Source organism: Gopherus flavomarginatus, chromosome 5 (assembly GCF_025201925.1).
Source record: "Gopherus flavomarginatus isolate rGopFla2 chromosome 5, rGopFla2.mat.asm, whole genome shotgun sequence".
NCBI classification, from domain to species: domain Eukaryota; kingdom Metazoa; phylum Chordata; order Testudines; family Testudinidae; genus Gopherus; species Gopherus flavomarginatus.
Window position 1 is genome coordinate 147,144,101 of NC_066621.1, and position 13,039 is coordinate 147,157,139.

A 13,039-nucleotide genomic window follows, 5' to 3' on the forward strand; every position below is an offset into this window, starting at 1 on the left:
GACCCCACATCCTTTCCATTAATACAATAGAAATGTGCAGCCTGTGATGACTTATCAAAATCCATGGAGTGGCCCCCTGCAAAAATTATTGCCCACCCCTGCTCCAGCCCCTGCAAGGGGAGAAGTACTACCGCCGACAGAAGTGCCAGTGTGGACAGCACTAAGTCAGCATAAGTTGTGTCACTCAGGAGGATGGCTATTTCATACCCCTGAGTGACATCAATTACATCAATTTAAGCTGGTGTGTAGCCTTAGCCTAAAATCTGTGGCAGCAGCAAGCTGTGGGGCAAGTAGTATCCAGATAGTCAGGCCTATGGGAATGAGAGAAAGCCATAGGAGACTGGAGGTGAATGTGCCTGCCCTGCCAGAAACTTCTAAGCTGGTGGTGCTCAAACTTTTCCTCTCGTGCCCCACCCCTCCCTCTTACCTGTAATGGAACGTGTCTGCACCCTTCCTCACCCTCTGCCCCCTAGGGCCAGGGTGGAGCTGGGGGCACAGCAGGACTAGGTGGCACTCTTTCCTGGGCCCTACTGTGCTCCCCGGATGCTCCGCCGTGTGATGCGCTCCACAGTTTGGGGACCACTGTTCTAAACCGTCACAGAAAACTTCTTGTGCTTAATAAAGGAGCTGTGTTGGGGGAGTGGGGCCGGGGGGAGAGACACAAAATGATGAAGCAAAGGTTTGTTGTATTCTTTTCTATATCATTTGGCCTCCTTCAGCCTTCTCTGGTTAGAACCACTTAAACTAGTAATGATGCTCCACTTAAGCTTATTCTCCAGAAACAGAGGTGAAGGATTCTTAGTCATGCATCCGACGAAGTGGATATTCACCCACGAAAGCTCATGCTCCAATACGTCTGTTAGTCTATAAGGTGCCACAGGATTCTTCGCTGCTTTTACAGATCCAGACTAACACAGCTAACCCTCTGATACTTAGTCAGGGACTTGACTGCCACTTTCTGGACAAAGGTAACGTGAGGAGTGACATCAAATATGCTTAATATAGGAGTGATGTCAGCACAGCTCTACCTTTTCTTGTCTCCCGCCACGGGCATTAGGAAACAAACCCGCTCGTCTAGGCTGGAGAAAATAGTTTTATGGGAAAAAAAACATAAGTTTGAATATTGACTCAATGTTATAATCAAAATGGCACTTAAATGCTTGTGCAAATAAAACCCTGCAATAAGAGTAAAACCACAAAATTTAATAAAAAGTCTGGTTTTATTTTAAAAAATTTACAAGTCTCTTTTTTAAACCTCAAACATCCATAGCTGAATTATTCACATCTTCCATTAGATGTGGCTTCTTCCTTCAGCCCCTCTCAGCAAAGTGCCACATGACTAAAGAGTTCCCTTTCCACAAAAATGTATCCACCACTTTACAAAGCTCTTGTGCAGACTTAAAAAAAAACAAAAAAACAAAAAAAAAAAACAACTTTAGTAAAGCCAGCTGTGCCTAAGTATTTTATATATATATGAAAAAGGTGACAGCAGGTTAAGCATAGTGCAGATGGCAGCAGTTTCACTGGAGGTTTGCTTGAGTTGCTCCTTGCTCCAGTCCAGTGCCCACTGCTCACAGGCCGGTGTATGCAGGCTAGCTGGGATGCCAGAAAAGCCCACTGAAAGCATCCTGTAGGGCTCGGTGACAAGCAAGGGAGGAAGTGTAGCCCCCAGCAAGATCCTGTGGAGAGGTAGCTCGGACATGGTTTAGATATCTAAAAACAAAGAGAAACACTGTTTTAGGCCAAAACCAAATCATATATATTGTGGGAACCCCAAGGAGTTTTTTTTCCTTTTTTTTTTTTTTAAAGTTCCCACCACTGAAAACTTTTCCAGCTAGAAACTATAATGATCAAATATATTTAGCTTCTCCCATAATTGTTCAATAAGCAAAGTATCCTGAATGATTTCTAACATACTTAAAGCACAGATTATTAGTCAGACCACATATAAATATATGCCTGTATTTTGTACAGTCTCATAAAAGGTAGCTTTCTGAAAGTTTTACTGATTAAATAATATAAAGATAATGTGCAATATGGCTTGTAAAGTTCAGAAAACAAGGATTCAAAGACCTCCAACACATTTCAGAGGCCGTGCACCTGATGTGCTTGAAGAAACTGCCCATGTGCGTAGAACAGTGGTTCCCAACCTTTTCTCTGCCACGGCACACCTTGATATACCTTTCGTTATTTTGAGGCACACCACATTGTCTCCAAATGAACTCATGAATATTCAGGAGCCAATCCCAAACAAGGCTCCCAAATGTATTGAGTAGTAGGATTTTGGCCCCTGCAGCAGAATTTCTCACCCCTACATCTGCCCATCCCAAGCCCAGCAATGAATTTTGTCCTCCAACCTCCAAATCAATCCTGTGCCTCAGTCTCCAAATCAGTTGCAACCTCACCCTCCACCAGTCCAGCCCCCACCTCACCCCAATTCTGCCCCCCAGCCGCACCAGTTCTACCCCTCCCAACTCCCTCATCTCACACTCATCCCCTAGTTCCACCTCCCCATCTTACCTCTGCTTCTCCTGGGGTTCTTCTCCCCTCCCAACCCTGGGGGGCTGTAGCAGAGTCCCTGCTCTCTTCCAGGCTAGGGAGGGGTGGCTCCAAGAGGCTCTTTACCCCACCGCCCCCCAGTGGTGGCTGCAGGTGGGGGTGGGGGAGAAGAGGGAGATTGAGCTCTGATTGGTTACTCTGCCCCTGGAGGAGGCAGGGTAGTGAGGCACACAGCCAATCAGAAGGCAGCCATCCCCCTTCCTTTCTCCTCCCCTGCTCCCACTCCACAGGACTAAAATTTGCTATCTTAACCTCACTTTGGGGAATGGAATGTGATGCATGCATAATATTTGCAAGGGGGCCTGGTCCTGGACAGCAAAAGTACAAACTGCAATCCACCTCCGACACTACAAGGGAAGGTTTTTTGGTTATCTTGTAGTTTTTCAAAAAAAATCAGCAATACCCGTGTTCAGGCCTGCTGGCACACCGGTTAGTAGAAACAGGTGTATAATATAGGCCAGCATGTGTGGAAATGCATCCCGAGGCGTGCTCACAAATTTCAGGTTTTCTGGTGCAGTAGGTATCTATGCATTTTTTCCCCAGTTGCTTTCATTACCGCTCTTGAAAATGTGGCTATTTGTGGTGAGTAAGTTCAAGCACTTAATCAAGAACATGAAAAAGATATCAGACTCTGTAGAAGTCTATGGAACCACCTGAGTCTAAAGTCCTCTAGTAACTCACAGGACAAGCATGGAAGGACAGTGGCAATACAAGCTTCCCTACATTGCTCTGAAGGGGTCTTTGAGTAGGTCTACATCCAGTTAGTGCTAGAGTGCCAGCAGAATGGCGTGGTGCTGGTTGGGTTGGTGAACCAACACTTCACATTCTGCTCCCAGAAGGTACATCTGGAGCAGTTACACTAGTGCAAGGTGATTGCGAAACCAGACCCATTAGTGAACGAATCCTCACAGCACCTCTGTGAATTAAGTATATTCCCCATTTTACAGATAGGGAAATTGCATCAGAGACAGGTGTCCTCAGAATCCCTATTAGCAAGTGGATAGAAACCAGCAACTCATGTCACACAGAGCTGGAAATATCCAGACCAAATCTGAACCAATGGCCTGAAGCTGGAAGAGGCCACGCTCATCATGTGTCCTCAAGCTCTCTGCTGTCCCCAGCCCTTTTTGGGAGCCCAACACTGAGGTTATTTTGCCCACTAAAAACTACCAGTAAAGTGGCAGCGTTGGAAGAAGAAGAATGGGCCTTGAATGTTTCATTTAGTGCCATAAACTCATAATCCCTGCCCTCTGCATAATAAAGATGTAGGGCCAGATCCTACATCCAGTAAATTACTTTGGTGCAGCTATACCCATTTATACCAGCTAAGGAGCTGGTCCATAGAATTCAATTAAGCACATAAAATCCCCAGGATTACAGTTTAACATCACCAACAGAGTGGCTGCCTCAACCTTTAAAAGCTAGATACGGTACCACAAATAAGAATTGGTTTTCACAGTTGTAATGAGAGCCACTAAGCTTCAACTAGCTGTTTTGATTCATCACATCTTGGTACACGTTGCTCCCGGGAAGGTTGAGTCATTCCACCTCTGGCTTGGCAATTCAAGCATAAACTTGCAATGCACACACAACCTTTTCATATGTTATCCCAAGAAACCCAAAACAGCTGCACTTCTGGCAGGAAAATACAGGACCACCAGTAAAATATTCAGAAGAGTTGCATCTTTTAATTTATGACTGCGCTGTTTCCATAAAGGGTACATAAAACAGGTCAGCTTTTATAGGTAAAACATAAAACGGTCATAGCCACTGATACCATAAATGTGTAAAGAAGTTTATTCAAAAATGATTAATTAGAATTTGAAAACTGTATTTCTCACACCTAATAACTGTAATGCACCCACGTGGGCGATATTTCTAACTGAGTTATTGTTAGTAAGATGCTAAGTTAACATTAAGTTTGTCTTTTATTGCCAAATTCAGGTATGCTCCAGTGCTTTATACTGACCAGTGCAGAGAAGGCTTTATAGTGCAGAAGACAAGCTCTCAACAACATGGACATTACACAGTACAAAAAAACTCCCCTTCAACATCAGTGGTAACCTACAAATGGGGGTGGGGCGGGCACACTAGGGTGGCATTGGAAGTTTGTGCCATTTTTAACTTCTTTTTGAAATATGAAAGAAAGCCTGAGAGTTCCTGGTTTTGTTTTGTAAAAGGACAGATTTTTTTTTTGCGCTTATCCTTTAAAACGTTAGGAACAAAGTCTTATGTTTCCTGATTTTACTGGAGGATATCTGACAGCTTTTCTCCTGAATTAAAATCGCCCCCATCACCCATAATACCAGTGAGTTTTACATAGTCTTAATAAAAATCATAGAATCATAGAATATCAGGGTTAGAAGGGACCTCAGGAGGTCATCTAGTCCAACCCCCTGCTCAAAGCACGACCAATTCCCAACTAAATCATCCCACCCAGGGCTTTGTCCAGCCTGATCTTAAAAACCTCTAAGGAAGGGGATTCCACCACCTCCCTAGGTAACACATTCCAGTACTTCACTACTCTCTGAGTGAAAAAGTTTTTCCTAATATCCAACCTAAACCTCCCCCACTGCAACTTGAGACCATTACTCCTTGTTCTGTCATCTGGTACCACTGAGAACAGTCTAGATCCATCCTCTTTGGAACCCCCTTTCAGGTAGTTGAAAGCAGCTATCAAATCCCCCCTCACTCTTCTCTTCTGCAGACTAAACAATCCCACCCAGTTCCCTCAGTCTCTCCTCATAAGACATGTGCTCCAGCCCCCTAATCATTTTTGTTGCCCTCCGCTGGACTCTTTCCAATTTTTCTGCATCCTTCATCTCTCATTTCAATCAATTGGGTTTTACTTGCAGTGTGTTTTTCTCGTGGCAGAAGCTTAATAATTCTCCAGTCATCCATAGAGTCTTCCAAGAAAAAGACCTGAATTTTTACAGTAAAAAACAAGCAAGGAGGAGTAATCCCCCCAAACACACCTTTTATTAAAAAAATTTTCAGACCTTTCTCAGACAGTGTGGGGGGGGAGGGGAGGAAAGAGTGGGAGGACAATCTGTTGTTTTCCCCTTTCCAGATCACCTTTAAATGGGAGTGTCAGTCTTATAAAGAAATCTGATTCTACAGAAATTATGGCTTCACAATCAACTAGTATGTGATCTCTGAAGCAGCACAAAAATCATTACTGCTGAAAAGGTTTTAAACCTAATTTTACCATGGCAACTTGCATTAATTCTTGTTTTTCCAATAAAACAAACAGGATACATTGTTGGCTTTCAACTGAGGCATTTATTTTCTTGTTAAGTAATGTTAACAATGTTCTTAACCCCTTTAATTACTGTGGTACACCAGAGCATTTTAAAAAGACTCTGCCACACTGAAACCACACAATGAGAAATAAGTGTTTTGCCTACTTTTTCACATTAATCCACATCTGTGTTATTTTAATTCCTTCATGACCATTACCCAAGTTCATCTCTGAACGGGATTCCTGGGGTTTCTGGCAGAGGTCAGTATCTTTTCATGTACACCTTTACAACAGCACCAGGAAGAAGAGCTTGCCAAGTCCATTTCCAAAAGTCAAGGTCAGTTGGGTTTTGGAACCTGTAGGTAATTGCTCTGACTAGTTAGCAAATTCCAGCACACTGTGTCTGTTTTTCATAGGTTTATTTTAAGTATCTGTAAATCTTATGTGCAGAAACCAGGAAAAAGAGGTTTGCTTATTCTGGTGCACAGTTTTTCATGTATCTTGTTTTTACTGAGGGCAGACTAAACTCTAAGGTTAAAAAAAACATGCACTATTATTTTTGAATAAGATTAAAAAGCCATGTGTTCTCGAAACCATGGCTTTATACTCTTCCCATGTGCCATGTTGCCCCTGCTCTGCTTCATACTCTGCCCAAACAAGTCCCCTTTCTGTAGCTGCTGCTATTGATCTTCCCCTGTTAACCTAGCACATCAGTTAAAAACACACTGTATTTTGTTCTTTGAGTTTCGTTCCTGACCTTTGGTTTCTCATCACAATGTGAAATAATCCTCTTGTTTTCAAGGAAAAGGACGTACTTTACAATTATCCTAGAATCTTCAAGGCCAAGCTGGTCATTTTAGGGGGGAGCTTCCCCTTATACTTTCCTCCTCCCTTCAAAGGCCTTGTGGCCTCTCCCCTATCAGGAATGGCTGGACACCATTCTAGCAATGGTCAGCAGTATTTAACCTGTCTACGAGGCACTCCCATTTCTGAAAGACTTGAATTTCCAAGATGGCAGCACCTTGTTCTGACTTAGGCTCGCCAATAAAAGCTTTTCTGGTAGCCCTTTTGCACACTGACTTTTTATAATTGCATTAAGTGCAGTAAAAGGAACATAATCGAATAGTTTAGGCTTAAAATTGGACCTCCTTAAAAGCAATTCTAGTGTAGAGTTACAGGTTTGTCCTCATGTTTCTTTTTAAATCAGTTTTATGTAGAACAATGTTATCAGAGATCCTGTCCACTTTCCAGTTTCTATCAAAGTAAGGGCCCAAACACTTCCTTACTCCACTCATTACCTTGCCCACTGATGACCCCCTCCACCCAAAAAAACCCCTCCTCCTAGCTGCTGGACCATCTTTCCTCTCCACTTTAAAACTCTAAGGGAACTGGTCCTCACTGCCAAATGCCCTCTTTGACAGTTATATTAAAAATGGTTACTAACCGTTCTGTAACTGTTGTTCTTCAAGATGTGTTGTTCATGTCCATTCCATGTTAGGTATGTACGTGCCGCGTGCACAGTCACTGAAAATTTTTCCCTCAATGGTATCTAGTGGGCAGACTCTAGTATCCTGTGGTGCCATGCGCTTATGTGCCGGTAAAAGGAGTCCGGCCAGCTCCGCACCCTCACAATTCCTTTTTGCCCGCTAACTCCAACAGAGGGGCAGGAAGGTGGGTCGTGGAATGGACATGAGCAACACCTCGAAGAACAGTTACAGAAAGGTTAGTAACCGTTTTTTCTGCTTCAAGAGCTTACTCATGTCCATTCCATGTTAGTCTGCTCCCAAGACATACCTTAGGAAGTGGGCTCAGAGTTCATGGACATGCAGATTGCAACACTGCTCTACCAAACCCAGCATCACCTCTAGCCTGCTAGGTGATGGCGTAGTGGGATGAAAAAGTATGCACTGATGACCAAATCGCCACTCTGCAAATATCCTGGTTTGGGACCTGGGCCAGAAATGCCACTAAGGAAGCTTGAGCTCTCTTTGAATGGGCAGTCAAGATGGTAGGAGGTGGGGCACCCACCTGTTCCTAAGATATGTGAATGAAGAAACTGATCCAGAATGAAATTCTTTGGGCCAAACCTTGCAGGCCTTTCACCTTGTCTGCTATTGCCACAACGAGCTGCATAGACTAACGGTTTGGTCCCTTCTACGTAAAGGACAAGGGCACACCTAATGTCCCATGTGCGAAGACGCTGCTCGTCCCTATTTTTATGCAGTTTTGGGAGGTATACTGGCAGGAAGATAGCCGGATTACTTCAAAACTGCAAAACCATCTCCGAGAGGAATGCAGGATGGGGGCAAAGTTGTACCTCGTCCTTAACACCATAAATAGGGGTTCTGACATAAGGGCCCCGATCTCTAAGACTCTCCTGGCCAAGGTAAATTGCTACCAAGATGACTACCTTCCAGGAGAGGTATGACAAGGGCATGATACCAGTGGCTCAAAGGGAGAGCCTATGAGAATCTGGACAGGACCAGGTTTAGGTCCCACAGGGTTCATGGATCTGTGGGCATAGTCTCCCTAAGCCACTGAGGAAGCAAATAGATATTTCGTGAGGAGGGAAAAAAAACAACACGACCTACCGTCCACTGGAGGGTAGAAGACTGAGATGGCTGGTAGGTGTACCTTAAAAATAAATGAAATGGCTAAGCCCTGCTGTCTCAGATGAAGCAGATATTCCAGCATAGACAACTACATTGAGAAACGCTTCCACTTGGTGAGGTAAGTCACTCTAGTAGATAGTTTCCTATTATGTAGCAATACCTGGCGGACTCCGCTGGGTTTAATCATGGTCAGGCAGGGGGCCTTGGGGTTCAGGTAAGCAATTGGCTGTGATCTTGAGAGATCAGGACTTGGAGGAGAGAGGGCGGCATCGGGGTTGCTACTGACAGGTCCAATAATGTATCAAACCAGTGCTGTCGTGCATGCTGGGGCTACAAGGATAACCTTCACTCTGTTCTGCTTGACTTTTAATATGACTTTGTGCATGAGAAAAACGGAGGGTGGGACATATAGAACAAGTGTGTTGTCCAAAGGAGCAGGAAGGCATCTGTGAGCAAGCCCAGGCTGCGCCCGTGTAGAGAACAAAACTGCTGACACTTCCCTCACAGACCATTTCACAACCAAGCAAAACAGAGTCTCCCACCATTGGAAGATGGACCTGACTATATTGGTGTGAAAGTGAGAGGAGAAAGATCTGTTGAGGTCATCTGGGCTCCCAGAATGTGAGAAGTTTCAAGGTGGATCAAGTGCTTCACACAGAATTTCCATAAGTGAATGGCCTCTTGACACCGGGGGTGGGGGGAGAGAGAGTATCCCTCTCTGCCTCTTGATGTAAAACATGGCTGCCGTGTTATCCGTAAGAGCTTGAGCAACCTTGCCTATAATCTGTGGTAAAAAATACCTGGTGCGCTAAGCAGACTGCTCTGAGCTCTCTGACATTTATGTGTAAAGAGAGTTCCTCCTGGGACCACAGACTTTGAGTCCTGAGGTGCTTGAGATGAGCCCCCCAACCTCTCTCAGATGCATAGGAGATTAGGGATACTGAAGATTGGGGAATGACAAAGTTAATGCCCAAATCTACCGACTGGTGGTCCCTCCACTAATCTAAGGAGACAATGATCTCGGCAGGAACCATAGCCACCGAGTTCAAATGATGATGGTTTGGTGAGTATGCTGAGGCCAGCCATGCTTGAAGGGGTTGGAGGTGCAGTCTTGTTTGCTGTACCACATATGTGCACGTGGCCATATGACTCAATAGTCTGAGGCAGAAACAGGTTGTCGTGATGTCACAGGTCTTGAACTGCGATATCAGAGATGACATTGAGTGAAAGCAGGCCTCTAGGAGGAAGGCTCTGGCCTAGGGGGAATTGAGCACTGCACCAATAAATTCTATCCTCTGAATGCGGATGAATGTTTACTTCTGCTCGTTTAATCAGCAGGCCCAGTGTTTGGAAGGTAGCTTGGACCAGGTGGATGCTGGCTCTCACTTGGACCTCCGACTGGCCCTTGATCAGCCAGTCGTTGAGGTAAGGATAGACTTTGTACCCCTTGCCTTCTGAAGAAGGCCGCCACTACTGCCATACATTTTGTGAATACTCAAGGGGCTGTTGACAGGCCAAACGGGAGGACAATGAACTGTAGTGGGTCTGGTTCATGGTTTGCTGAGAAATCTCCTGTGGCCCTGAAATATGGAGACGTGAAAATACCATCTTTTAAGTTGAGAGGGGCATACCAGTCCCTTGGATCCAGGCACCAAATAATGGAGGCCAGGGAGACCATGTGGAACTTTAGTTTCTTGAAGTAATTGTTGAGGAAATGCAGGTCTAGTATGGGTCTGAGACCCACTTTGGCCTTTGGGATTAGGATATAATTGGAGTAAAACAAACTAACACTTTCCCTCTCAAGCTCTGAGGTACCTCCTCCACAGCCCCTACCTGGTGGAAGGCTTGTACCATCTGGCCAAAATCTACTTGTGAGAAGGGTCCCTGAAGAGGGACAGGGAAGGGGGCTGGGAGGGAGGGATGGAAATAAACTGGAGAGTGTAACTTTCCTCCACCATACTCAGTACCCAGCGGTCTGATGTAATGAGGGACCACACTGGGCTGAAGTGGGAGAGAGTCTGAAAAACAAAAATGGGGCAGGATCCAGTACAAGAACTGGTGTAACACCCTCGAGTACCCCATCAAAAGTTCTGCTTGGAGCTTGCCAAGAATCTATGAGGGCCTGGTAGCAAGGCTGAAGTGAATGGGAGCGATTCTCTGTATTTAACCAGTTTAGCTTCTTAAACAGGTCCTGGCAAGGCAGTGGAGCTGAGAAGCAGACCAGTGGTTGAGGTCTGAAGTGTTTCCTCAAATGCACCAGGGCACATAGACCCAGACTTGAGGGGGTCTCTAGAATCCTTCAGGCTGCGAAGCTTGTTTGTTTTCTCTTCTCTGAGCAAATGGATGTGGCCTCCAACTGTTGGACCTCTGTTGAGTCTCTTTGTGTCCTTTACTTTGGGGGTGACTCCTTGTTGTCTGTCCCTCTCGGGCGCTGAGACCACCAGGAATCCTGGAGGGGAACACGAGTACACGTACTCACAGCCTTAGACGGGAGCAAAGTCCTTTTCTGTCCTTTTTGCAGTGGGAGGCAGGGAAGACAGTTTGCCAGAGGTCCTTAACCAGTCCCATAATGGCCTCATTGAGAGAGAGTCAGTCACCTTTAACAACCCATCACAGCCAAGATATCATCCAGGCTGTGGGAGGATTCTTTGACTACCTCTATTTCCAGCCCAAGGTTTCAGGTCACCCTTTTCAACAGCTCCTGCTGAGCTGCAGTCTTCGTGAGGGGATGGGGTTACGCACACCCCAGACACTGCATCATCCAGAGAGGAGGAAGAAGAGGCCTGCACTGGCAAGAGGTTCATCTTCTGCTCTTTCTGCACCAACTGGGTCCTGCAGTTCTAGGTCCTGAGGCTCGGTATCAGGCTTGATACTGGAGTCTGGGTTGGGTGCTGGTCATAAGGACAGGGGTGCTCTTCTTTCTGAAACTACAGAGTATCAGCATCTGGAAGAGGGCCTTTGCAACGGGGGGAAAACTCTATGGTTCCAAAATGGCCATTCCATCTGCATAGGCCAGTGCCCTCAAGTACTCGGCACTGCTCCTGCACAGTAGTGCTGCCTGGGAGGAGAACTGGCAATGGTTCCTCAAGTGGGAATATGACTCCACTTTGAGTCCGATGACAAGCCTTCCACCTGGGACTGTGGAAGGGCAGTATCCGTCGGTGCCAAGGAACGGTGCCAAGGAACGATGCTGAGGAGGGAAGACCTGCACTGAGACAAGCAAGGATGATTTCCCTCTAGATGGTACCAAATGGGAGCCTGGGGCCACATGCTCCCTTCTGCTCCCTGTTACCGATGCTGCCGACTCATACCACTGGTGACAGCAGTACTGAGAGAATGAGGAGGTCCCTAGCTGCAAAGAATGCCTTCACAATAGATGCTACCATGATCCTGCTGGTGATGCTTTGCCCTTCTAGTGCCGAGGGATGATCTGGGACAAGACTCAACGGAGGCTGCATATGAGGCGGAGTCAATGGTGTTACCTTTGGAACAGGGACAGAGGAGTGGCCAGACTTCATGTCGCACCCACTGCACTCCCCGTGCTTGGTTCTTTTCAGAATCAGGGAACATCTGCTCTCGGCCAGCTGCTTCTTATGTTTTTTCTTTGGCACTGGTGAAGGAAAACAATGCCAAGAGACAGCAGGAGGAGCACTCTGCACTGATGCTAAGGTACTGGGTGCCGAGTCTGACTGGCTTGGCTCTGATGGGGGACAGAGCACCACCTCCATTAGGAGGGATTTCAATCTGGCCTCCCAGTTCTTCCTCTGACAGGGTTTGAAACTCAGGGACCAGATCTAATAGCAGTTCCTAATATGAGTCTCTCTCAGGCACTTCAGACAACTGGAGTGTGGGTCACTCACAGGCATAGGCTTGTTGTAGGAGGCACAGGGCTTGAAACCCAGGGACCAAGGCATGCCCTGGCACCAGGAGTGGACGAAACTCCACTAACAGCGCAAGAAGCACCAGCTATCTATATACAACTAATTTACAACAGTCAAACCAGGGCTTTGGAGCTGTGCTCCGGCTCCACTCTAGCTTCAGGCAAAACCCTGCAGCTCCACTGCTCCAGAGCTGCTCCGTGCGCCAGCTCTGGGCTCCGCTCCAAAGCCCTGGTCCAAACAGAGAAAAAGTAACTATTGGGTATGGAGAAACATAGGAAAAGGACTAAACTAAGACCACGAGTAGGAGTTTGCCGAAGCAAGAGGAGCTGTTCCAGTGACCATCGCAGGCAGTAAGAAGGAACTGAGAGGCTGTGGAGCCGGCTGGGCCCCTTATAGTGGCTGGCATATGAGCACGTGGCCCCAGAAGGTACTAGAGCCAGCCCAACAGATACCACCAAAGGAGAAATCTCTGGGGACTGTGCATGCAGCGCGCCCACACCTAATGTGGAATGGACATGAGCAAGCACTCGAAGAATAGCAGGTTTTTGTTAATACTTTAAAAAAAATAAAATAAAAAATAGGCCTAAACTACTTAAAGTCCCTTTGAAGTAATGGGAAGAGATGATGCAAATACATTTAATTCACACTAGTTTACTACTAGGGTTCACTTGCAAAATTAAGTTGTCTGAAACTAAATGTTTGAACTCTCATTAGCAGTAAAATTTAACAAATCCTTGATGTAAAAT

General features: G+C 45.9%; 1 protein-coding gene and 1 long non-coding RNA gene across 2 annotated transcripts in view; both read right to left on the reverse strand.

Annotated features, from left to right (window-relative positions):
* The window catches only part of LOC127051001 (uncharacterized), a 427,926-nt gene that overhangs the window by 86,895 nt on the left and 327,992 nt on the right, over nt 1–13,039 (reverse strand). The gene's annotated exons all lie outside the window — the stretch shown is intronic.
* MNAT1 (MNAT1 component of CDK activating kinase) overlaps nt 1,202–13,039 on the reverse strand; it is a 212,574-nt gene continuing 200,736 nt past the window's right edge. The window contains exon 8 of the mRNA XM_050952712.1: nt 1,202–1,713. Coding sequence (XP_050808669.1) covers nt 1,593–1,713 — 121 coding nt within the window. The 3' untranslated portion in view covers nt 1,202–1,592. The remainder of the gene's footprint in view (nt 1,714–13,039) is intronic.